The sequence below is a fragment of the Scleropages formosus genome, chromosome 6 (assembly GCF_900964775.1).
Source record: "Scleropages formosus chromosome 6, fSclFor1.1, whole genome shotgun sequence".
Lineage (NCBI taxonomy): Eukaryota > Metazoa > Chordata > Actinopteri > Osteoglossiformes > Osteoglossidae > Scleropages > Scleropages formosus.
Genome location: NC_041811.1, coordinates 22,273,351 through 22,300,925, shown reverse-complemented (window position 1 = coordinate 22,300,925; position 27,575 = coordinate 22,273,351). Strand labels below are relative to the sequence as shown.

General features: G+C 40.5%; 1 protein-coding gene across 1 annotated transcript in view; it reads right to left on the bottom strand.

Annotated features, from left to right (window-relative positions):
* Positions 1-27,575, bottom strand: part of fibcd1b (fibrinogen C domain containing 1b) — a 119,141-nt gene that overhangs the window by 63,358 nt on the left and 28,208 nt on the right. Inside the window, exons 3-6 of the mRNA XM_029252989.1 lie at positions 17,865-17,948; positions 10,492-10,971; positions 6,169-6,328; positions 2,944-3,080 (exon numbers count right to left, since the gene is read on the bottom strand). Coding sequence (XP_029108822.1) covers positions 2,944-3,080; positions 6,169-6,328; positions 10,492-10,971; positions 17,865-17,948 — 861 coding nt within the window. The remainder of the gene's footprint in view (positions 1-2,943; positions 3,081-6,168; positions 6,329-10,491; positions 10,972-17,864; positions 17,949-27,575) is intronic.

The following is a 27,575-nucleotide window of genomic DNA, read 5'->3' as shown; positions in this document are numbered from 1 at the left end:
GGAGGACAGCAGGGGCGGCTGGATTCTCAAGTTTCCTGATTACCATGCTAATCACTGTATCGCACATCCATTGTCTCACAGCAGTCTGCAAGTGTATGTTTCTGTGTGTGCGTATTTGAGTAGATCGTACTGTGTGTGTGTGTTTTCCTGTGCATTTTTATTTATTTATGTATTTTATTTATTTATTTTTGCTGGGGAGGAGGTGGCAGGCTCTAAAGAGATACCAGCAGTGGTGAATGACAGGCTGCGTGGCCCCAAAGGACCCACAATACTGACAGCAGAAGAGTCTACATCTTGAACAGAAAACTGCTGCAGGCAATAGATGATGTATAAAGTACCCAAAACTATTAGTTCCCCATAACAGCTCTGCTTTCTCCTCTCTCGAGACCCCTACCGCTGGGATGTGCTTAACGCATAAAAAGGGCAGAATAAAGAATTCTTACTGGCTATGGTATGGAGGGCAAAAGATTTTCACCCAAGAATGGCAGACTAAGTGCAATCAGAGAGTACAAGCAAGACAAATCAAATGCAATCAGAGCAAGGGTACAGAAAACAAAATCTTAAGTCACATCTGGCTAAAACCAGCCATCTATTATTTTTGTTTTTTAGAAAATGCAAAGCCACTTCTCATTACAGTTGCTCCTCAATTCCTATTTTGTCATAAAATTAGATGCCTTTGTCTCAAATGTTGTTTTCGTTTATGTTCCCATCCTAGCTGTGGAATAGTACACGTGCAACAACTTCCTTCTTGCTCCACAGGCCATGCGGATAATCCTGTTGTATACTGTATCAAGCAAAAAGTGTATGTTAAACGCTGCAAACTGGCATACTGGAAGTTTAAAATATCATACTTTTTTAATTATAATTTTTAACTTTTTATTTAATTTAAATCTGCTCTTTCTACATACAGTTGGGTTTATTCTGATTACTTTTAATATCAATACATTTAATACCACAAAAAACTTTTGACTGTACAGATTGAAACTGAATCCTTTGAAGAAAGACTTATTTAATTTATCTATGAGAAATTTCCTATGCAGAGTTCTCAACATCAGGATACCAGGCTACGTTCCTGATATTTAAAAGAAAGCTTATGATAGTTTAAAGTTTGGATTCATTTCAACATGTAGCAGCACTGTGAAATTGGACACCATATTCATATATGTGGAAATAGTTTATAAAGGATGCAAAGTCTAATACAGCTGTTGGCTGGGATGAGCTACTCTGAAAAAAAAAGAATGTAACAAATGTTTGCGAGTGTGGAAGAAATTTTCCTTTTTCCCATTCAGCCATAGGAGACCTTGAAAGAAATACACTCGGACACACAGAAACTTTTCATGACAACATCGGCCGATGGGAGAGCTCCGGAAATTGGGTGTCTCCCCGATCGTTCGTCATCGCCCTTCTTTAATTTGCAAGCTCATACATATGCATTTGTAGTGCTGTAGTGTAGACCACTACAGTAGAGTGTGGTTCATGCAGGTTCATTATTATGTTCTAGACCTTACCAGTGGCTTTTTACAGTTAAAGTTTACAGAGAGAAGTAGTACATAGATTGCCCAATAAGGGTAGTTCCTTTGGACAGGTTCATCCCGTACACTGTCCATAAAAACTGTCTATGTCTCACAAGTTTCTGCTCACAACTTCTTGTCCAGGTCTCTATGGGCTCCACTGGCTGTCTTTGTCATCAGACCTCTCCAACAGATCACAGATGCCAATCTGGGTTTTCACCACCCTGGATACATATATGTCACTCCTCTCCTGATCACTTCCCACTGTCTCCAGCAATACGAATTGGGACCTCATTATCTGCAGGGGATCGTGAGGCTTCACCTGTGCAACGTAGCTTCAATTACTTACAGACAGATGCTTAACAGACTTGCTACCAGAAATCAACACTAAGCTTGCTTTTTCTCTGTTATTGCCACAGTTATCTCAGTATTATTAGTTTTACAGCAACCAAAATGTTTGCCTTAGAGAACCCCAGGCTGAGTAAACCACACCAAATGAGAAAATACTAATTTGTCTGCTCTTGCAGTACAGCACTGAGTAAAAGCACAAGCAGTAATACCACACACATTGTTTCACCAACATCATTTACTAATGGCAGGAGTACAATGCATTACTTTAGGTAAGAGCACTTGTTAAATAAACAACATATGAATGTAAAGGCTAAATTCATAGTTTTCCATCAGTGTATCAAACTAAGGCAATTTGGAGGAAGTGAGCCCATACAGACTCCTTTTACCGAACCCTTTCTGACTGCCAAGGGGCCAAAACTGCTATTTAAATTTCCGAGAAACCAGAGCAGTGGGTGTTTCGATCACAAGTGCATCTACATTGACAAGGGCATTCACTTGAGTCTGTGGCAATAATAAAACCTTTGGCAACCAGGGGGTGGCTTTACAGCTATGCCCCTCTGTCGCTTGACAAAGAGTAGGTGGTTCTGTGCCTGTCAACAGTGAGGCAGCTTTTGCTGCCACACTGTGTGGCTGATGATCTTTGGCCCATGGAAAAAAAAACAGAAGTGATGTGAAAAGAAACTGGGGATAAGCATGTGAAGAGGTCCAACAGAAGGGACCATTTTTTTACATTGATTATATAGTCTAAAATATTTGGGCACTAAGGACTTCTGCATCCATTCTTTACTAAAGCACCGTGAAAGTGGAAAACAATACAGTAAATTAATATCTAAGCCATAGTAGAGTTTACATAATTTATTCTCTAATAAAATTTTATCATATTCTAAAGCATGCCATGTAAGAATGCATATTTATACTTATTGTTTAATAATTTAGTCACACAGAGCAACATATGCACATTTGCGGACAAGTGTGTGTTTTGACAGTAGTTTTCTATGTCTGTAAATGAACTTTTGTACTGAACGAGGTGTCTAAATACACAGGTGAGTGAATGTGAGATGAAGCAGCAGGTTGGACTCACCGTCCAGCCACCCCCGTCTGTGGTCATGTCACAGTAGACCTGAAAGCCGGTAGGCAAGTGTGTGGGGAACACTGAATAGATGCCATCCTCCCTCTGTCCACTCGCATAAATATCACTGCAGTCCCGAGGTCTGGAACCTGAGGAGGATGGGAAGAAATTAATCTGTTCTGTTGTTGTATGAAAACAGAGAAATATTTTACAAGTACGACAAAATTTAATGAATTACATTTGTAAAATGGAAAATACACCACTGTAATTCACAAATATATATATGGTATATTTATAATGTGTAATAAAATATGATAATATTTGGAAAAATCCACTGCTGTTGCTTTTGATTCTTTATCCTTTGGTTAATATGCTTCAGATATTATCCCAACCAAAGCCTGAACACTGTCAATGCAGTTTGGCAATAACGACATCAGCACCGCTCACAGGGTAAAATTCCCATGAATGACTCTTACAAATATGTGCATAGTGGTGGAGGCTGGGAAAAGTGTTTGTTGACCACAGGAAATTGAGGTTGTAAGTAATCAGGGGAATTTGCACAGAACAAAAAGGAAAAAGAAAATGTTCAGAAGCCACCAGTGACTTGCTACAGATGCGTTTAGCAGAGTAACGTCGGATAAGAGGCTAAAAATCACTGGAGACACAGATTATAGATATGACTGGAGGTACTTTCTAAAGGCTGCAAGACAATATGTCATTCCCTGTTGTGCTCTGATGTCATTCCTCCCTCGTCCCCTGTCGCTAGTACCTAGTGTATTTCCCTTCTGTCGATAACTATACACCTCAGCAACCTCTACCAGGAAGACAGCCACCCCTACATTTTACAGTGAACAACATCTTAGAGGAAGCCTTCCTGTCAAAAGGGACAATGTCCCATCCACTACAAAGCACAAAATGGTTTTGCGATTTACATATGTCTACTGATTATGAATATTGCTCTCATATTCAAACCCAGAATGTGCTCTGATATAACAGATGGAAAGATTTGCATGTTCTTGCTGTTTAAACACAGAGTATCTCACACAAGCAATTTTTTCTTGTGTTACATGGATGTTACATATGTGTGTGCCACATGTGAAGTCCCTAAATAATGCACCTATTTGGCAAAGAGTTTAGGGATAAGGTGCTATTACACAATTTGTACTGCAATTTTTACCATGCCAGAGAGAGGAAAATGAATATGTATGGTAGCAAACTAGTATGTTAGCAATTTAGCAATTATTTACCTCTGTGAGCTAATGAAAAGAAAACTTAAGACATATTCATTTTATTTTGGCCCTTTGCTTGGACCATACAACCTAACACATTAATAATGCTAAGATGGTTCTTGTTTGCCAAACTGTGGGGTGGGATACAAGACAAAAATCTAGACTGAATACAAGAGTATGAGGAGGAAAGACATATGGAACAGGAAGGAGATCCGAGGAAAAATATTATATGAAAGGTACAATTTACAGATGTTCTCTGAGCTCCACTATCGTGTATTATTATTATTATTATTATTATTATTATTATTATTATTATTATTAACAGTGGGTCCCCTGCTTACTAAATTAATTGGTACCAGGCATTGGTGCATTACACAAAATATTTGTTAGCTGAATGCAAGTTGAGTTTCATCGTCAATTCTATGTGTACTTACTTCTGTGATGTGCGCTGGGAAAAATGGTGTTACTTGACAAACTGACAGTACTTTGAAAATCCTGTGTTTGTATCTTTATCTCTCTGTTGGTCAAGTGCACTTTGTTTATTCTGAGTTGTGAGCCACTTTGAAGAAAAGGGTCTGCTAAATGAATGAAAAACTCTCACTCTTTTTCTACCACTGAGCAGCTCAGGGACACCAGGCAGGCATAGAGCCCCTGTCTGGGGATGCCTTGTTGGTGTGCCCCGCTAGGTATTTATGACCAATTGTAAACAAGAAAACACAACAAAGAACTACGGACAGAGACACAGTAGAGTGTTGACAAACTTAAGTCAGCACTTACTATGCATTATTTAAACTGATATGCTAGACCAAAAAAAAAACAAAAAAGATAAAGAAAACAAAAGAGTTTTGTAATGTCAAACAATTTGTTACTCAAAAAGTTGTAATTCAGAGTGCATAGTACTAAGCTACTAAATTACTTAAAATACACTTACTATATTACTAAGTTACCAATACTAAGTTACTCAAAATTATTTACACATTTATATAACTAGGTATTATTTTACTGCAGCAGTACAGGTTAAATACCTTGTTGAAGGGTACTATAGGAGGCCTAGAAATTATAACTCAGGTCCTTCAGTTGGAGGGAAACAGCTCAATGCGCTCTACCTTCTGACTCAGTTATTTAGTTTAAGTTTTACGAATACCCTGCTTGGGACAAGTAGTTGTTGATGATGGATGGATGGATAGTATTGATCTTGGAACTAAATCAGTATATAGTTTTGGTACACACAAAAAAAATCTGTTTATGCACAGCATGCCTGTGTTGTACAGTAAACTGTAAGATGATTAGAACAAGATTGTTCCACTTCTAGCTTCAGGCTAATATTTTTCAAGACATTGTCTTTGGCTTCTGGCCCAGGATATGACAGGTGCATACTTCCAGATTTAAAAAAAAAAACTATAGTAGGATTCTTGGTGACATTTTTCTGATGAAATATGCATGAGGAAGGATGGTTACTTCACACCTCAGCTGATATTACCCTCTGATGCTGGTTTTCACGCCACAGTGAATGTGACTCCAGTGCCTTTGAGTGTTGGGTGATATTAGTGCTTCTTCACCTGAATGCAAATCTCAGCTGTCATCTTAAGTGCAACAGAAAGTAGGGGGGACTACAGGAATACAGGGAACCCTGGGCAGTCAGGTATGCATAGACCACGAGAAGAAGACCAATAGCAAGCAGTGGGACAGCAAAGCAGTGAGGCCAGTGTATGACTGAGGAGAGCAAGGAGAAGCAGACAGCTGGCCAACATCGCCCTTTTATCAGAAGTTTCACCTTACTTGGTACCTTACTAAGTACACCTTATTCAATAAGCTGAAAAAGTAATATTACTAAGATAACACATTTTAGACTGAAAATGTAAATGCCCATCCGGTGTAGCTGCAGAACATTTGGTTTTCATTTATGCACTGAAGTGGAAGAAATGGGTCTATCAGCATTTTAGAAGTTATGGAAAAGTTAGCATGACAGATGGCTGTGTTCAATAGGGCAAAGCCACAGAGATCTCACCATTGGCGCAGCCTTTGAGCCGGGATCCACGAACAGGAGCCCTCTGCAGATCTGCCTTCAGCCGTGACTTAGTGCCACCTGACTCCTTCTGTATGGAGCTGAGCGCATCGCTCACCGAGTTCACCACCTTCACCATGTTGACCTGGCTTTCTGACAGCAGCTGGGAACACAAACACATGCCCTTTACCCTCAGACATCTTCATCTTAAGGCTTCCATGTAAATGAGTGGAGGTGGAGGCTTATGTGTGTGAAAAACTAACAAAAACAAAGGCACTGGGATCTTATTTAATTTTCTCATTATAGTAAAAAATAATAGTGCCTACATTCTGGACTCAATAATTTAAATGACTGAAATTTAAATTTGTGAAAAGTAAAACACTTTCGCGGTTCAACAAAGAAAAAATAAATTATAAATAATCAAAAACGTAGACTAGGGTAATGAAGATGTATCACAGAAAGCCATGTTGTAAACTGACTTCTGAACATCTGCAAGACACATCCTTAGCTAGTTTCTGGTCCTACACTCCCAGTCGCTCTTCTGTAAAAAAAAAAAAAAAAAATGCAATATAGTGTAATCCAAAATGTCGGTTTGTTACTTCTTGTAATTCGTTACAACTAAGCATTTCAGTTTTATTTGCTTCTATTTTTTAGCATTGGTTTTGCTTCGATTAAATGAGACAGTGATGTGCCTGTGTTTTCACAACAGCAGCACTACATTTCACTCAGTTCTGGCCTGTTTTGCAATCCCTCATCTGAACACTCAGATGGTATTAAAATGATTGCATATTGAAGAATTGGTATTTGTCTTCATGAATACAAGCTTTTCCAATGCCGCTGTCTGTCTAGTTATGTGCTGTATGCGTTCGGTGATTATGGAGGGAGTAAGAGAGCTACAGTGTGGGAGAGTGGGGGAGTTACAGCACAATGCTTAAATTTCTGTTTGTCTGCCTACCATCAATATGTTGCAGAATACTTATTAAAGATATTTTCATAACTTATAATGAATTCCCTTCTGCTGGAAACTTACTGATTTTTTCTTAGAGAGCGACTGCAGTGCTCCTAATGACCAAAGTTATTACTTTCATGTTTGTACATATCGTCTGTAATGTGAATTTTTCAAAACTAGAGAAGGGAACTTTCTTTTTGATTATACTACGATGGCTTATAACTGAATTCACCACAAGACTCAGAAATCACAGAAAAACTGTTCTTATGTTCCTACAGCAGTTGACCTGGGGCACCTTCTGAGTGAGAATACTGCCAAACTGCATATTAATCTAATCACTACATTTTACTCAAATGCAGGACACACATCCTGACAGTTCCGATTGCTTAAATTTTGAGAAAGCATAACATATTTAGGAGTGATAAATGTTTGAAAAACACCTTAAATCTGTCGTGAGCAGGAATGAGAGACTCCACAAATAAGGGAAATTGCCTCATTAAAAGTAGTCTCCATGGTTAATGGGAGACTAGCAAATAACGATGCATGATGTAGCTAAGCAGTTCTATAAATACTCAGTCTTAATCAACACATCATTTGTTTTTATAGCCGCAGACTTTTTATATATATATACTGTATATATATATATATATATATAGAGAGAGAGAGAGAGAGAGAGGGAGAGAGATTGGGGCATGAGCAAAAGGATAGGGTTCCGAAAAACACAGATCATGGCGCAAATGCACCATTTAATTCAAATTATTCAATTTGAAGAGTAAAGCTGTTTTGGAATATTAGAATGTTACAAGAGTAACATTTCCCTCCCCACATCTCTGGCTCTATTCACTTTGACAATAACATTTGTGCTCCACATTCCTTCTGTGAAACTTTCTCCATCCTAAAACAGCAAGGACCACTGGGGTATTTTTATTTCAATTTTGTTTCCTAAATAGCTCAAGCCTCACCCAGCACCTCAGAAAGCCACTTCCTGTGTATGGTGCTGTCAGCTGAGATAACAAGAGAGCAGCTTAGTGCTCACTAATGATGCTCTGCCTTCGAGAGCAGGGAGAAATCACCACTAGCTCTAGGGAAAAGCGATGAAATCATTCCAGTACTTAAGTGTGCGATCTTAAAAAAGGGTGGAAAAGAATCAATAGTACGGCAACAAAATCTTGTGTTTGACTTCACCTAGGTCCTTACTTAATCTGCTGAAGAAACACAGTCAGAAGCAATACGCCTGTATTTCAGCGTTTCATGTACCCTAACGAACGACACTCCTTTAGCACTTAACAAATTTTCATGGGTGTTTATCTAACTGACTTCATTTTTCCCTCCATTAATTAAACTTTTATTTATTTCCCATGGTGCTTGTAACGTAAAAATTTTAAACATTTGGGAATTTATCCCTTTTTAAATTATTACTTGTTCACCCTAATTGTATTTTTTTTCTCTTTCAATAAGGTACAACAGGTTGAACAGTGGATTAAAATAAGGGTGTAACCTGAGGGTTATTAGATCAAGACCCAGAAGCAACCCTGCTGTAGTACCCTGAAGCAATGTACTTAACCTTAATTTCTGCTGTTTATTATCTAAAATGAGTACTGTATCTAAAATGGGTAACTAGAAATGAGCAAATATTCATGAACTGTATCAATCTGTTCTGCTGCTAGGGTTCCTGGTTACAAATTGCAAAATTACACAGTCCACATTTTGCCCATGACTTATCTGTATTCTCCATATAGGATGAACACTATAACCAACAGAGTCACACTGGTAGTTCTTTATAAGATATGGCTCTGTTTTTCGAACATTCTCCAATAAAATGTCTTCAGCTAACTCCCACTAAAGAAAAAAAAAAAAAACGTTAATTTTGAGAAAGACTAAAGGTGCTGCAGTGCTGGCAGCAAATGCAGCAAGATGAAGAATGTCTGCAGAGTGGCAGACTATTATCCTGTTTGCATTGAGATTCTATCACATCTCTCTGCTTAAACCTCTGAAAATTCAATAGTGAAAAATATGTCACTAAAGGATGTGGACATGCACTCGACTGACTCAATGTATTATCGCCTCCCTCAGTGAACTTCTAAGAAATTTACTTCTTTTCTGTGTAGCAATGAAAAAAGAAGATGTTACTGCCCAAGTAATAACAAAGTAAAAACACATAGAGAATTATAGTGTAAAGAAACTATTTCTGTGCTTCTAAGTGTCATATATTATGCCACTATTTACAGAAAAGGAAGTGTGTTAAAACTTCTGGTGATGAAATTAACCTTCTGTGATAACTGAACATTACATATTTAATCCTGAAATCCACATAACAAGAACTTGAAATAGTCTTTATTTTATGTGTAAAAAAGCTGCTGGAGACCTCAATAAAACAGCATTTTTTCACACTCCTAAAGTAGTTACACAAAATGATTCAATAGTCAGTGCTCTTTAAATGTATAATTGCATTTCATCATAGGTGATGGCAGCAGGCAAGCAATTCTGTGTTCACACAGTTAACACTTCTTACAGCACACTGTCAAACCACAAGGCAGCCACATACTTCTCAGCTAATATACCTCAAACAGGACAATGAGCTAGAACTTCCCATTTAATTTTATCATGCAATTAAATGTCTTCACTTTGCAAAAAAAAAAAAAAAAAAAAAAAAAAAAACATTTATTTAGATTCAACAGTGGTGATAAGATAAAGAGTCACATTGTTTATGATCACTTTCTCATTTGCTACGTATATAATATGGTCCATCTATAATGAGATGGCTTTTTAATACAATTGACTGTAATTGGAGGAAAAGTGAGAAGGATGTTAATGAGTCATATAAAAATTCTGTAAATCATAAGGCAGTGGTAGGAGTCCAGTCCATCCTAGAGTAGCTACACATACTGTATACTCAAATATGAACCTATCACACATGCGCGTGCACGCTCACGCAGACACTGCAAGCAGTTTAGAGTCACCAATTCACCTGAAACATGTCTTTGGACTGTGAGAGGAAACTGGAACACATGGAACAAAGCCATGGGATGACATGGGATCATAAGTCCTTCCTTCTAAAAACAACTTAGATACAAAAATAGTGTGCGCGCTGCATATGTAACATTGAAAACCATGGTTACAAAGATAAAGTATTCAGGTTCAAATTGGATGACAGAAATTTCTACTAAGACCACCAACCAAAGTAAACTATTCTGCAACTATCATGCAGTAGTGGTGGTTTTCCACCAAACTAGATGCAGTTGAGGCAGGCTCACTCTCATACAAATTCCTAAAACTACAGGTGCCGCATATCATACAAAAGCTGTAGTGTAAAGAGAGTAGTATTACTATGAAAATAATGCAAACGGGCATCATGTGCAGGCAGTGGATGAACTCACCTGAATGAGACGACCCTGCTCTTCCTGCAAGGTGTTCAGCTCTTGTCCCAGGTTCCCCTGGCCACGCCGCAGTGACTCGTAGTCCATTCTCAGTTGGCCAGCGTGTGCAGACAGCTTGGCCACTTCCTCAGCCAGGTTCACCAGCAGAGCACGGTCCTGACCCTTGACCGATTTAAGGTCTGAGTCATGGTCAGTAAGCGAATGTAGCAGCGAGGTCTGCACACCCTCCAGGCGTAAGAAGTTGCTTTTGTAATCAGGGCAGTTTGGGTCAATAAAGATGTTGACGCGAGAGCCATCACCACGGTCGACTGTCACTAGGGCATTCCCTTCGCCCTGATTGGTGCTGACAAGTGGGGGGCCATCTGACACTGGGGGTGCATGGTAGTGGTTCATGAGGAGGATGGTGCCAGTAACTGTGACAGCCAGCAACACAGCTACGAAGAGCAGGATTGTGCACAGGAGGTAACTGCAGCTCGTCCTCTGGACAAGGGAGAGAGGGAGAAATAGACAAACATGGTTTTTGAACCACGATTAACTGAATATATAAGGCACATGAACCTGAGTTGTTAAGCTGAAGCCTTAAAATCAACATTAACGAAATCATGTTCATCTACTAATCTGTTAATACAGAAATTGCAAAATCATGTTAAAAATCAAACATGACTTGTATGGGAAAAAATATGTATCAATCTGTCTCTTTAGCGTCAGTCCATACTGATGCTCAATCCAGTAAACATGCTTATACTAGTTCCCTATAGCGTTCCCTCTGAAGAGTCATTAGACCACACACTAATCTGTATACACACAGGTACTTCGTTGATTGCAGTACTTATATAAGGAAAATTCTTCTCAGTTGTGACAGGTATGTATGTCTTAGAAGCAATTAAAGCTGAGTTTTCATTCTTCACTGAAACATTTAATGAAAGAAGGTTTAATATGACAGCTTTAGGACACGCTTGATTGTTTATAGTCGATTAATGTTGTTTTTCTTAGCTGTTTTATGACTGCTCAGGGATGGAGAGGGGGCGGAAATATAACGGGTGCTGTGATAACAGCTCCCCATTATTTTTCCTTTACAGTCTGGCCATTATCAGACATCTGAGCTCCTTTTAAACTACTACTGTTGATTTTTCTTGTTAAAAGATTGACATTTATCATTTAAATAGACTTTTATTTACATCCCAGCCATGTGACAATGTCCATATATATGTGCAGTTCAAGCACCGATCTAGCTAGATGGAGTACACTTCAGCAAAGGAAACAAAAAATCAGCCTTGCTCTCAAACTTTTACCAGTACAGGCAGTCCCCAGATTACGAACGAGTTCCATTCCTAAGTCTGTCTAAGTCGGATTTCAACGTAAGTCGGAACAGTTCAGTACGGTTCATATGTAATGTCAGTAGTCAAATGTTTGTCTTAGTATATAGTACATTGTGTGCCTTTCAATGCATAAAAAAACATTAAAGAAACACTTTTGGATGCACTAAAACATCTTTAATATAACAATACAGTAAGAATAATACAATGCAATGATGTAAGAATAATAATAATAATAATAATAATAATAATAAGAAGAAGAATTGTAACTACAGTATTTATAATAGAGACATAGAAAGAGATAATAAATGTTACTATAGTATTTATAACAGAGAGAGAGGAAGAGGAGAGAGAGAGAGAGAGAGAGAGAGAGAGAGAATGTGTGTGTAGGTATAAAAAGCATTAAAGAAACTTCAATGTTTGCTTATCCAATGTTTGTTGACATTTCACGTTTTTCCGATTGCTTTATCATTTCCACTTTAGTTTCAGTCGTGATCATTTTCATGAGTGTTACTGTATTTGTGAAGAAGTTGGACATTCGTAACCCAGGAACTTCCTGTATCCCAAGGTGCAAGCAGAAGTGGGTATCATGAAAATAATCAAGTGGATTCCTTGTATAAGGATTACCCACAGCACATTGGTGGATGAGTCATGTTGGGAGGTGCTAGGTATAGAGGAGTGGCTGAAACTGTTGGAGATTATGTATTATTGTGGTTATACCTCTTCACATGAAAATCCCCCTACAAAGAGCAGATTACAAGTGCCAGGAGGGAAGCCACTTGTGGGCACAAGTAGATAGTTACAGTGGCTTACCTCTTGAATGTGGCCCTTTACCACTTCAGTAAAAAATCCTCAAGGAAACATGAGAGTTCAGAAACAAAAATGGCCTTTGTGGAGCCAAACCTTTACCTTTGCCCATCTTAAGTTGTACTTCTGTTTTCAGTTTATTGAGTGGTCTGGTTCATGCTACAGTCAACATGAAAATATAACTTGCCAAGTCTTTCTAGGTGCTTTTGGCAGAACTAAATTCAACCAGGCTTCCTGACCACAAGCAACAGCTAACCGTGTCCCTATTACAGCTGTTATTATTATAGAATAACAATTAAAATGACCAAAGGGGGCATCACTCCAGGTCCACCCAGTTCCATCAGCGCACCAGACCCTAACTAATTTCCAGCCCTATGAAAGAGGTGAAGGAGTATCACCAGGTTGGGGATTCGAAATCAGCACTCTGCTGCATTTCCTGTGATGACCGAATGAACTTATTTACCTTCCTGTTTCCCAGAGTTCCATTCCCATTGTATATCTGTTCCAGTCCCGAATTCCTGTCCTCTCTGCACTGGTCCTCTGTGCTTCCATCCAGGTCCAGTGTTCCAGCCCTGTCTACGTCATGTCTCTGTGTGCTAGCTCTGGTTCAGTATCCTTGGTCCACATACTGTCTTTGTAAGAATACTCTGTATGTCTCTTCATTCCATGTTCATCATATAACCTGCACACTTCCATTTTATAATCTTCACTGCGCACTTGAATATAAACCTTACATCTGAATCCTCACACTTTACCCCCCGATGTTACATTCGTAAACATCCGTGTTTATGTCATGTCTGGCCGTTACAATTCCATTACTGAGGATCAGCTGGTCTGCTTCTCCAGTCATCACACAGCCCTGTGGTATGTAAAAAAACTATTAAATATTTTCATACATTAGTGTACAGAGTTTTCTCACTGAGTCAACCAGTAGGAACTCTAAAAGCTTGCTGTTCACAGCAAGCACACCGGCACTGATATAACATTTTAATTCTGAATTGCCAAGCGCACTCCATGGGAATCACAGCTGCATTAAGTAGTAAATGTCCATCCGTGACATATCCTTGCTTAATTATTTATCAGGAGTAATGGAGGAGAGCTTATGTAAAGTAAATGTGAGAGCTTGCATGACCCTGGGCATGTCGACAGGCCCTCCTTACATCCAAGGCTTAGCCACAGCATAAGTAGAAAACACTTGAAGAGTCTCTGCATCCTGGCCTTAATTTATCACTAGAGGGAAGCACAACTTGATTTAGAACAAAATCTGGCTACACCAAATCCTATACTTTTAAAAGGAGCAATCACATTTGCAAGGAATTAGATAGAGACAGGAAGTCCTCTACACCATTCTTGGCAAAGCTTGTTTCTCTGTGTCAGAAAGTATTCAGGACACAGACATGGCTTTTGCATCTTTGAAAATCGGTCAGAACACAGCGAGAGCTTTGTGTGACTGTTTACCCCCCTTCCCCAACTACAACCACTATAAACATGGTGCAGACTACCTCTGGATGACAGTGGGGGAAAACAGGATAATCTTATGTGTAGTACCCTCTGAGTCACACACTAAGGGTGTCTTGTTCCTAATTATGTTTGCTAGTTTATAAGCCACCTGGACTTTGCACTAAAGTACCCAACAGTGCTCTGGGGGTACAGAGACACACACTCCACCTGCATAACGTCATGCAGTATGATGTCGCGTGTTAATATTCCCATCGTCTTATGGAAAGTTTGCTCCAGGAGATGAGGGATGCATGGGAGATGGACACAGATGCTGTCGGTCACCAGAGTGCTTCACTGTGTTGCCAAGACATCTCATATTTGAGAAGAACCTCTTGGAAAAGTGTTTTCCCACTGGCCCCTCCGGCTGTCTCTTCAAGCACTGTCATATTTATTTCAAAGATAATTAATACACATAAGGACTCCAGCCCATTTTCAAAGCCACATAGGCAGAAATAGTCCAACGCTGATTTGTTCCAATGAAGTAACTATGCCTCCAGCACGAAGGAATTAACAGCATTTATTTTGGTTACCCCGGACACCTTTTTTTGGAAAATAGCTGCATACCGAAGTACACAGTGTCAGTTCCTTGAAGGACTAGGATGAGAAGGCATCCTGCATGCTGACACTCACCACTGACTTTAAATGCAATATTTCTCCTATCTTGACCCCAAAGCTTTCTGCTCTTGGCCTCCAGACATTAGAAGGAGGGATTTGTTGAAATGACTGTGCTTGCACTTATGGTAACTTCCACAACCCAAGAAAACTTCCAGTAGAGAGCAATATCAGATGGCTCCATGAATGTGCATTGGATGGCACAAGTAATGAGAACTGATCTGGACTACATCAGCTGGCAGTACATTCTATACACCAACATGGCATCAACTGCCAACTGTCCCCAGTGCCCCTCTTGAGGAACACTTCTAAACACAGAGGTCACCAAGGTAGATTCACAGAGAAGGCAAGGTACATAAGACTATAATTTCATTGAGGGAAAGGAGAGGTGGTGGAAATTAAGAGATGCTTTCTGGCTCTTTTGGACAAGTTTGATTTTATATCATTGAATGTATGAAAAACATGTGCTTTGTGAAAGAATTATAGCAGTGCATTTATTTATTTAGCAGACACTTTTCTCCAAAGCAACTTTCAACAAACTCTATGTAGCATTACTCTCACTCCACACACCTTATTCACCAATATGACTTACAATGGGTCACTCATCCATATATCAGCAGAACACACTCTCTCTGTCACTCACACACTCTGGCAGAACCTGAACAGCATGCTTTCTGACTATGGGAGGAAACCCACACAGACATGGGGAGAATATGCAAACTCCACACAGACTGAGTGGGGATCAAACCCATATTCTCTCATACCACCCAGGCACTGTAAGACAGGAGCGCTACTCGCTGTGCCACTCAGTAAAAATAAACAATGTCTCTGAAACACAGAAAAAATGTCTACAATCCAAGTTTCTATTTGAATGATCAATGACATTTCCATGATAAAAAGAAAAAGGTACTCAGACATATACATTTAGTATTCACAGCTAAAATCACAGTAGAAAGAGATTATTCCATGGAACAAAATTCAATATACAGTATATATCATATAATCAAACTGAAGATTTGGATTCAACATATTTTAGTCTAAAAATAAGTGGTATGGAACACTGAAGTGTGATTTGGAATAGTGTGCTTAATTAGATAATGAATTACAGTTTTAATCATTTCTAAAACTTACAAATGAAATACAATTCAAAAGTAATATTTGTGAATATAATTTCTTATACTGGAGAAGAGAGTTCATCTGTTTATTTTAATAAATACTTTTCCTCGCAGATATTAATAGGAAAGTTGTAGCACATCATTCACTTTGGCCAAATCTTTCAGCTACATAAAGAAACACACACACAAATAATACTCTTCAATGACAGACTGAGCTGGAGTCAAACCTTCAAATGCATGACCCAGTTGCTACGAGTCACCAATGCTACCCACTGCACCTGCACCACAACGCCATCATTTAGCACAATCAAATATATTTCAAAGTACTGATTTAAAGACACATAATCTCAGTCTGGGCATTTTTATCATATTATTTGGAATATTATAATTTTTATAATTGCCAGAAAAACAGTAGACAAAACTTCACAGGGGAAACGCGGTAAGGTTTTGGCTCAGAACTCAGGTGGTAAGTTATTTATCCCCACCCCTTATTTAAAATTTAAACAACGTCATTGTATTCTATTTCTATACAGACATGACAACTATTAATGAGCATTCTGTTCCAGTCCTGACCTGGCATTCAGGTCTTTATTGTAATAGCTTTTCAAATTAAATAATTGTTTATAGGTTTACAACTTATTTGTCTCCAGTCAGAGAAAGTATAATCCCTGTGTATGTAATTATAAAACAAAACTCACTCAAGTAGCTTTCTTCCATTGAATACAAGCTTCACATTAACTTTTTCTGAAACACTACAGAAATCTGTTTCTCTTTGTGCAATTTTGTAGAATTAAACTGATATTAATGAGCTCTTTAATAGCCAGTGTGTGTTATATATGACAATTGACACATTTGCAAAAATCTAATCTGACATGGTTTCACACACACACACACACACACATTTTCAGAACCGCTTGTCCCATACGGGGTCACGGGGAACCAGAGCCTACCCGGCAACACAGGGCGTAAGGCCGGAGGGGGTGGGGACACACCCAGGACGGGACGCCAGTCCGTCGCAAGGCACCCCAAGCGGGACTCGAACCCCAGACCCACCCGAGAGCAGGACCCGGTCCAACCCACTGCGCCACCGCACCCCCTCTGACATGGTTTCATTGTTACTATTATATTATATGAGTGTATGTTACTCCCGTCCTGGCTGTGTCCCCTCCCCCTCCAGCCTTACGCCCTGTGTTGCCAGGTAGGCTCCGGTTCCCCGCAACCCCGTATGGGACAAGCGGTTCAGAAAATGTGTGTGTGTGTGTGTGTGTGTGTGTGTGTGTGTGTGTGTGTGTGTGTGTGTGTGTGTGTGTGTGTGTTACTTCCCAGCCCTGGAATTAAATCAGATCTTGACCCAACACCAATATGCTCAACATAGCCATCATCAACACAGTGTGTCACTCTCTCAATATTTTATCTTGTCTTAACTCTTTCCTTATAATAGTAGAGTGATTGAATCTGAATAGCACATTTACATTTATTCATTTTGAAGACACTTTTGTCCAAAGTGACTTATAATAAATACTTTGCAATATTTAGCTGACACCTTTTCAGCCCAAGTGCTTTGCGCTGCTAGATATACTACAGTACCCTACTTAGAGGGAATCACACACACAATGAGAGCAATTTAGAGTCACCTGTTCATTTGAAATACATCTTCGGACATGTATTTAATATTATTTTCATTATTATGAACCCAGTGTATCAGCTAACATTTTATTCCCTACACTTTGCTGTTGCCCTAATGGGCTGGAAATCAGATTTTTCTTTCAAATGATCTGAAACCCTTTCCTGAGGTGGAGTGCAGTGCTCTAAATCTCTTTTCTGTAGTGGAATAATGCCATGCAGTGCTCTGAATCCCTTTTATTCGGTAGTGTGTAATATCACCCAGTGCACGGAATCCCTTACCTCAGCTGAAATGCATGTCAGCCCCATAACCTGAGGTACAGTGCAGTATCATGCAGTGAGTACTGAAACACTTATCTAGGCTTGGGTGCAGCGTCATGTCGTGCAGTGAAACCCTTACCTGAGGTGGAGTCTGTTTGACTGTGTCAGAGTCTGACCAGCGGTGCTTGAGCTGAGCAGAGTTAGGCATGCAATCACAGAATGTCTGCATAGGGAGGAAGACAAAACAACACAGAAACAATCATGGCTAGGTCTTTCTCCCTCCGTCCTGACTAACATGCAGCAAGACAAGGGTGTTGTAAAGGTAACGAGTGCACTAGGTCTTAAAAATGTAACTGAATTGAAAATGAACAAATCAATGTTCACTGAGAGTGCTGAGAGTGTTGAGTCTCAGTATTAGTCATACACATCGACATTTCAAGGCATTGCTTCAATAAAATCTCGGTTTTGCAGAACCACATTTAAAAACGGCCAAAGCTTAACAACATTTTCAGTGTATTTATTAGCATCTAGTGACAGTCCACAACATAAAGTCAAACCTTCTTCTGTTGAAACTAGCTGAAATCATTATCATTAACGGGAGCTTTTTTTTTTCTTTTTTAAATAAAAAAAGCCCGAATGGAGATGGAGCAAATCTGAGTTATTAAATCAGAATCCTGGGTGTACTTTAGGACAAATAAACTCAGAGTGACTGCATCCCTGTAAGCAGAAGTATCCAGTAGCTGACTCTCAATGAGTAATCAAAACAGTGGCAGTTTCCAGTAAAAAAGAAAGAAACTCCAGCTACCCATTCTTAACATACTTGGTCCTCATTTTACAAACATTCAAGCTATGTTTTTAAATATGTGTTTGTTATGAAGTGAGCACAAGTTGTATTTCCACAAGCCACCATTAGTTAGCAGTAAATTGTTAAAAAGAGTAGGAATGTGAGACCAACTATTTCAAAGTGCTTCTACAGAATTTAGTTTTTCTCCGTTGTTCTTGAGTGTTAGGGGTCAATAAAAACAAGATAAAAATTGTACTCGCTTATTTGACACATTAGTCAAGAACTGGCATTAAATAGGAATTTGTGAAGACAGCTTTATTTTCAATCATTTTAAATTTGTTTCAGTCTTAATGTAGCTTGAAGTCAAGCCAATGTAGAAGAATAATTTGTAAAGTGTGGTAAAGCCAAGCGGTGTCACCAGTCCATTGCAGGGTACTCAGGCAGACACTAACACCAAGGTCAGTTTAGAGTCACCGATTTCCATCCGAGCAAGGATACCAGAACACTCAGAATAAGCTCCTACAAACTGAGGGAAAACGTACAAAATCCACACAGAAAAAGCCATATTCAAAAGTGCAACTGTGGAATTTTTGCTACCTGATGATCCACCAAAAAGTTCACTGAATTTCAACTCCAAAACTGTCTTTCGTCCTGACATTCTCGGGAAAAAGCTAATCGGCAAACGATGACTCCCAGTGCCTACTTTCATCAAGCATTTCGTCAGTGCACCAAGTGATGCGAGCAAGCTTAGTGAGTAAAAAGCATGAAGGCTTTTTCTGCATTGCGCTGATCTTGACAAGGGTTTCAGCCATGTGTCTTTTTGGTCTCACTAATCATCTGCACAGGTGAGCTGCAAAGCCCAGGGGGCTCCCTTGAGCTCATAAGGCCACATCATTGCCACTGAGCTAAAACCAGAGCTACACAAAAAAAAAAAAATCACAGAAATACACCATGGCCTCCTTGTGGTGTCTTTATTAACCTCATTATCTAGTGCTAAGAGAGAAACATTAAGAAACACCTCAGTGTGACTGTGCATCACAATGTCGGTGTGTTTACTCCAGTGACTGGGTAATTAAAACAACTCTTCCAAATGAACTATATCATCCTTCTAAATGAGTGCTGTCAGACAAGACCCCTGGTCCCACTGATGAAAAAAAAATATATTTTTTATATATAGATATTTCTACTTTGGGGGGTGCGGTGGCGCAGTGGGTTGGACCGCAGTCCTGCTCTCTGGTGGGTCTGGGGTTCGAGTCCCACTTGGGGTGCCTTGTGACGGACTGGCGTCCCGTCCTGGGTGTGTCCCCTCCCCCTCCGGCGTTACGCCCTGTGTTACCGGGTAGGCTCCGGTTCCCCGTGACCCCGTATGGGACAAGCGGTTCTGAAAATGTGTGTGTGTGTGTGTGTGTGTGTGTATTTCTACTTTGGGCTGAACTTCTTTCAGAGCCCTTATTGTAAGAAACACCAACATTTGAGGAAAAAACCCTCAGAAGTCACCAAACACCAAAAAAAAGAGAAAAAACTACTAAGTTCGTGTATGGAACACACCATAAAAAAGACATTTGTAAATCTATAATCAAATACATCACATGATTCTCAGTGTGAAACTTTCATTCTCTAACATAGTTTCTATCTGCCATGTCAAGATGCATCAGGAGGGTAGCGGGATAAAATAGTGCCTTTGAGACATCCCCTGCTAGTAAGCAGCTGTTGCCAACAAATACTGAATGACAGGACAAGTCAGCCAATCCATCTTGTCCTCGGCAGGCCCTTCCCTACACTATCTTCTGTCTCGTAGTGCCCACAGCTGCTGAACACTTCCCAAACATAATCTATTATGAGAGTCTACTTTCTCAAACTTACCTTCACTATCCTGGGGGCTCCGATTTCAACATGGGCATATAGATAGAGCTTCACATTAAACACATAGTAATCATTTGCAAAAAAAAAATCTGTGGGGGGGGGGGGGTCTTTTGATAGCGTAGTGGTCATGGCTGCTGCCTTTGGACTCAAAAGGCTCCTGGTTCAGATCTTACCAACAACAGAAGAGAGAAGAGGCACTTACTACAGTAAAATTGCCCAGCTGTCTAAATGGGTAAGTAGCTTAACATTGCAAGTCACTTTGGAAAAAAGTGCTACACGAATAAATGTAAATGTCATCTATATTTCTTACTTGAAGGGTTTTATCCGTTTTCCCACTGAGAGATTTTATCAGTTCACAGCAATCAAAAAGAAAGGATCAGAACCTCTGTAATATACAATTATCAATGGCAGAAGCATACATTATCACCAAAAAAAATAAATAAATAAAATTTAAACAGCTGCCAGCCTCACAGCACTGTAAATGACTTTCCTCTAATGAGCACACATTTTTCATTGTACTTCTGTTGTTATGGTCATAAAAGCAAAAGATATATCTTGACTGTTCTTTGAATTTTCTCTCAGCTTTGTCATTTCCTTTGTACGGCCAAGAAATACAAAAGGGTCTATTAGTTAACTAGGAAGGGACACAGTCATCTTTCCGCTTCTGACACTGAGGAAGCCGTGAAAGTCCATGTGTCTAGAAGGGTTGCTTTCACCCAGGTCTAGGACTGGTCTGAGAGAGCTGGCTGAGCTATAGCAGCTCTCTCCTAATGTCCTCAGCAGCATGGCACTGATCCTGAGAAACAAATGACTGCCCTTGAAACCCTTAGAGCCGAAGGTTGCGAGGCTGCAGGGGACAGTAGTGGGTAGGAGCTGGAGGTGATGGAGTTTGGGGCTGTTACTGCCACCTGTGACCAGTCATAAACACTGAGACACACATGAAAACTCAAAACAGCTCAAACTTGCAATACACACACATCCACATTTTCAGAACCACTTGTCCCATACAGGGTCACAGGGAACCAGAGCCTACCCAGCCACACAGGGCACAAGGCCAGAGGGGGAGGGGACACCAGTCCATCACAAGGCACCCCAAGAAGGACTCAAACCCCTGACCCACCAGAGAGCAGGACCTGGTCCAACCCACTGCACCCCCCAAACTTGCAACACACACACACACACACACACACACACACACACACACACACACACACACACACACACACACACACACACACACACAGAGCCTACCCAGTAACACAGGGTGGAAGGGGACACACCCAGGACAGGACACCAGTCCACCACAAGGCACCCCAAGCAGGACTTGAACCCCAGACCCACCGAAGAGCAGGACTGTGGTCCAACCCACTGCGCCACCGCACCCCCTCTCAAACTTGCAATAATTACAGTGAAATAAAACTAAAAAAATACACAAACACATGCACACACACTACCTGAATGAGATGAATTTGAAAGGAACTGAAAAGGTAGCAAGCGGGAAGAAGAGAATGAAAAATGAATGACATGCATTCACATTCAGAGAAAATTATTTAGCTTTTCAGAGCAGACAGTATTTAACCAAAAAAATCTTCCTTCATGTACAATTCGTGCAAACCTCAGGGGCTTATTTCTAAACTCAATGAGTATTAAATTGCAAGCTTTTTCTCAGAATCATGAATTTTTAAAAATACAATGATTACATATCACTGTGTGGTGAGCTCCAGCCTAGCCACACATATTCCCCAAGACTGTTAGCTGCACCCGGGACCAGCTTATTAATGCATAACATGCACCAGATACTGCCAATAAATCAACTGAAAAATCTACAAATGGGTGGACTGAAAGGTGGAAGTAGGAGTTGTTTGCTGCAAGATTTTTTTTTTAATTACATAGTACATAGTACATAAATAAAATGAACTTGTGTCTAAATGAAGTTGCTAAATTAAAGCTGTTGGAAGTCCAGGCATGAATTCTCATTGTCTGATCACTCCTTGAATGCAATAAGCTACCTTTGTGTTGAACTATGTATGATAGCAACTTGTTTCTTCTACTCTTTTTTTACAGATGAGGACTCAAAAGTCAATATATGCCTGACAATTTTTTATTTTCTCCAAACATTTGTACCTCCTCTATCTCAGCCACAGGAAAAAAAAGGAACAACAGCTTTGTAAATACCACCCCCATGTTATATTGGAGTACTGTCAAATTAAGCCCTGCAATAAAAAGCAAATAGCTGCAGTCCTTCAGCTACAAAATTGCATGTTTTTCTTTGAGAGCTCTTCATAGGAGATGACAGCAGCTCCACCCCCATCCTCCCTACAATACACAACACAATCCACTCAAGCAGTTGGGAACTACTCTATAAGGCTACAATTAAACTGTAGTTCCTTTTTTTCCCCAAGTGAATTTAGTCAGAGACTCTGTAGTTAAGTAATTGACATTGTCATTTTTTGTACTCACAGTATTGTTCTTTATAATTCACGCTTTCCTCTGAAATACATGGAACTTCCTGCAGGTTTGGCTACCTGGAAAAAGATGGGTGCTTCCAGCCCAAAGAAACGCATGGGCACTGACAAAAACTCACATTGAAATATTGCTTCAATGAACTATAATAATACACCTTACGATTGCCAGCTAGCAGTGGCCATGGAACATAACTGACAGAAAAATAAGACAAGGTTTCCTTGCAGCTGAATCATTGTGACATTCAGACAAATACCGGTATCCTTTATCACTGACAAATTGGGGAGCGACATTTATATACAGAGGATTAAAAGTAATTTCTTTTTGCATTTCACCCATTTTTATCTCAGTTAGTTGTGGCCAATTACCAAATACTAATGTCTGTCAATCAAAGCAAGAAACCCATGTCAACTTGAGAAATGTGAACTTGTGCACACAGCTCCTCAGATATGCATGCACCTAAGTGCATATTTTCAGTCCGAGGAGTGTAGTTCGCCAACTTCTGCCTAATGCTCTAGAAAATTTCACATGACAACAGTTTTGACCAGCTCAGTTACCCAAGAGAATTGATAGGCAACATTCACGCCCTTTCATGGAAGCGTAAGAAGGTGTCTCAGGATTTCGGGATTCATTGCTGTAAAATTCTGGTAAATTTCATTCAGCTGTTTCTGTTGCCTTCAGATCTCAGTGAGAGTGTTAATTTTAAATTTAATCAAGAAGTAATTCAGTAGATTGGGTAAAGACTATCCTCACTGAAACAAACGTTTCATAATAATTTAATTTTCCAGATCATATTACTGAATTTGTCCTGAAATTATACTGTTTTATTATTATTATTACATTAATGGTAAAAATAATTTGAAATAATATGTTTGAACATATTATTGAACATATGTAGAGACATGTCTTCTTTAAGATGTGGGACTTCTAAGTCTCACTTGCTGCAGAGCATTCTTTTACGTAACACATCCATAATTTCAAAGGAAAAGGTACCAAAAACACATCAAGCAGTGATGGTTTTCTGGATTATATGCTGAATAAAGAAAATGAAAAAATAAAGTTCTGCCTAATTTGGTACTCAGGATCATTTATCAGATTTTTCTCACCCTCAACCGATCACACATCCATGAGATTAATAGTAATTAATAATGATGGATTGGTGGATGCATGTGCATGTATGCATGTATGTATGTGTGTGTTGGTGTATGTCTTCTAAATTGCACCCTTCATAAGGTTTAGAGATGAAAGACAAGAAGGCTCATCGGCTAAGTTCACCTCGTGACTCAATTAAAGGCGCTTTTGCATTAAGATTTGGGTTTACTGATTTTGCGTGAGAGGAATTACTGGATGCCTGAAAAAGTTGATTTAAAATATGCTCCTACTGTTTTGGTCCTGCTCTCCAGTGGGTCTGGGGTTCAAGTCCCGGTTGGGGTGCCTTGCGACGGACTGGCGTCCCGTCCTGGGTGCGTCCCCTCCCCCTCCAGCCTTACGCCCTGAGTTGCCGGGTTAGGCTCCGGTTCCCCGCGACCCCATATGGGACAAGCACTTCAGAAGATGTGTGTGTGTGTGCGTGTGTGTTTTAAAAATCTGTTTGCCACACTATAACAATAATCAGTCTTACTCTAGGACTAAATATTACAGCTATGTTTAAAAATAGTATAAACTACAGAAGCATGACATGTCATTAATATTCACTGTTAAAAGTATAAACATTTAGTACCTCACCATAAGTATTTCTAATACACACACACACACACACACACACACACACACACACTTTCTGAACCGCCTGTCCCTTACGGGGTCGCGGGGAACCGGAGCCTACTCGGCAACACAGAGAGTAAGGCCGGATGGGGAGGGGACACCCAGGACGGGACACCAGTCCGTCGCAAGGCACCCCAAGCAGAACTTGAACCCCAGACCCACTGTAGAGCAGGACCTGGTCCAACCCACTGCGCCACTGCGCCACCGCGCCCCCGTATTTCTAATAATTTAACAAATTATTTGGTAATAAATTACCAAAATGACATGTCCCATATATGCGTACATTGTCTGTGTATATTAAATGTTGTGTATATGATTGACTATGGCCTGTGCACTGCACTATCAGTTTCTGCACTAATCTGTTGTATTTGTCTTTTTTAACAAACTGCACTGTATGTTCTGTGGGGCAGGAGTTCCAAAGAGAAACAGAATTTTGTTCTCCTATACGCATAATTCACCTATAGGCAGAATGACAATAAAGTTGACTTTGATAATTAATTAGCTGCCACACATTGTTGGCAGTCACCCTAAAATGGATTCAGAAGTCGACAGATATACACACCGAGACAAAATTAAGCTCAGCAATCTGTGGAGGGACATCACCAAAACCAGTACTAATTTACTGAATTTAGTGAAAATAACAAACCTAATTCAAGTTTCCTTCAGGTAATTCTTAGTACTCCAGCAAATTAACTTGTTTGTTTCGCCATATACAGCTGGTCCTTGGGTTACAAGTGTCCGACTTACGGAAAACCTGTAGTTAGGAATCCCGTCCCCCATAAAGCCTACTATATTAAAAATTTGAGTTACATACACAGTCTGAAACCACTTGTCCCAAGCGAGGTCGCAGTGAACTGAAGCCTAGCCTGGCAACAGAGGGCATAAGGCTGAAAGGGGAGGGGACACACCCAGGACAGAACGCCAGCCTGTTACAAGGCACCCCAAGCGGGACTCGAACCCCAGACCCACCAAAGAGAAGGCCCCGGCCAAACCCGCAGCACCATCGCACCCCTGACAAGTTACATACAATAATTCATATTAACAAATAGGCGCTACTTTGCGACACGCATCAAAACATTGCGCATCTACAGCGTTTCGTCAGCTAGTTGGCGCATGAGCCCGAGGTAGGACTAAGACTTTGTCACACCAATGTCCTCGGCCGGAACGTCTGCACCTACCTGAAATAGCAGCAGGATATAAAAAAGCCACACCTGCACACCCGGGTTGAGGAATCTCATTTGGAAGTGGGTTTGGAAACCCATTTCTCCAGAGCTCTGGAGTGAACCCACAACAAGCTACTTGTCTTTCTAAGTCCCTTGTTCCGGCTCCTGATGTCCACATCTCCCGACACTTGCAACTACGACACTGAATTCTCCCCAAGACCTACTTTTGTGCATCGACCGATCCACGCCTGTCCCCGACCACGAATCTCACCTACTCCCTTGTGTACCAACAATAAAGTTCCCGTGATTGGGTCTAGACACCTTCCTCAGTCTCGTACCTGCTCAGTATGACACGGACCATGTTGCTGTTAACAGTGTCTCCTGTGTTACTGTATTTGGCTTTAATTTTTTTTTTGTTTTTACCCTCTCAACCATGGCACAAAAGCATAAATGTGATGCAAGTGATTGTGCTGCATCAAAGAAAAGGAAAACAATCATGATTGAAACTAAACTGGTAATAATAAAGTGATCGTAAAAAGGTGAAACACGAACAAACACTGGAAAAGCTAACATTAAAGTTTCTTTAATGTTTTTTATACTAACATACATACACACATTCTCTCTCTCTCTCCTTGTCGTCTCTCTCTCTCTTATCAATACTGATACTGTAGTAACATTTATTATTATTGTCATATCCACGCCTGCACCACAATCGACAGCACCTGACGCAAATCAAGCACCGGACAATAATCAAAGCACTCTCCTTTAAAAGATCCTCTTCAGCCCCTTCACGCTCATGGAATCTCACTGAGACAACCGTCCATTTTGTGCCTATGTCTTGTTCTTCTTCATTCCTAGCTTCTATTCTTCGTGCCCTGGATTCTAACCATTCGCCTTGTTTCTATGTCCATGGATCATCGCTCCCACTCTGAACACCGATTGTCCAACTCTTCGCCCATCCTCGATAACGAGAACTTGCCTGACCGCTTGGTTCCTGACAAACAATCCTGCACTTGGGTCCAGCCGTCCCCATGTCCTCGGTTCCCCGTGAGAGAAGATTCCGCCTTAAACATGGACTCAGCAGCAATCACACACCTAAAAAGTGCTCTGAAGACACTCCAATGTTTGTTGCGTCCGGAAACAAAACTAAGACCTGAGATGACGCGAGCTTCACTGCCATACTCTGGATCGCCACCAGAGATTGGTCTTGTTCCACTAATGAACGCTCGGTGTACATGACCCGGTGTTTTCTTGGAGTTCCGGGGAGCTGATATCATGGGGAGAGCAGTACGCCTCGTCTTGCCTGTCCCTGCCCTGTAGAGCCACATCGCTCAAGAGCCCTGATTCCACACAGTGTCTGACTGTACCAGAGAAGTACACGGATCTTGCAGAGGTCTTTAGCAAATCACACGCGTCTGCCCTACCTCTGCACCATTCATGGGACTGTGCCAGCGACCTTCTGCCGGGAACCTCCCCTCCGAGGGGCCAGGTTTACCCACTTTCCCTACTCAAACAGAGGGTCATGGAAGAATTCGTGACGGAGGCCCTGTCGTTGGGTATTAGGCCGTCCCGCACTGACCTCGGCAGGTTTTTTCTGTGTGGGGAAAAAGGACGGTGGTCTGCGCCCCTGTATTGACTACAGAGGTCCCAACGAGATCACTGTAAAATACACTCATCCCTTGCTGTTAATCATAGTCGCACTTGAATAGGTCCACGGTGCATGGGTCTTTACCAGATTAGACCTGTGCAGTGTGTATAATCTAATCCATATAAGGGAGAGGGACAAATGGAAAACAGCGTTTAGTACTGCCCT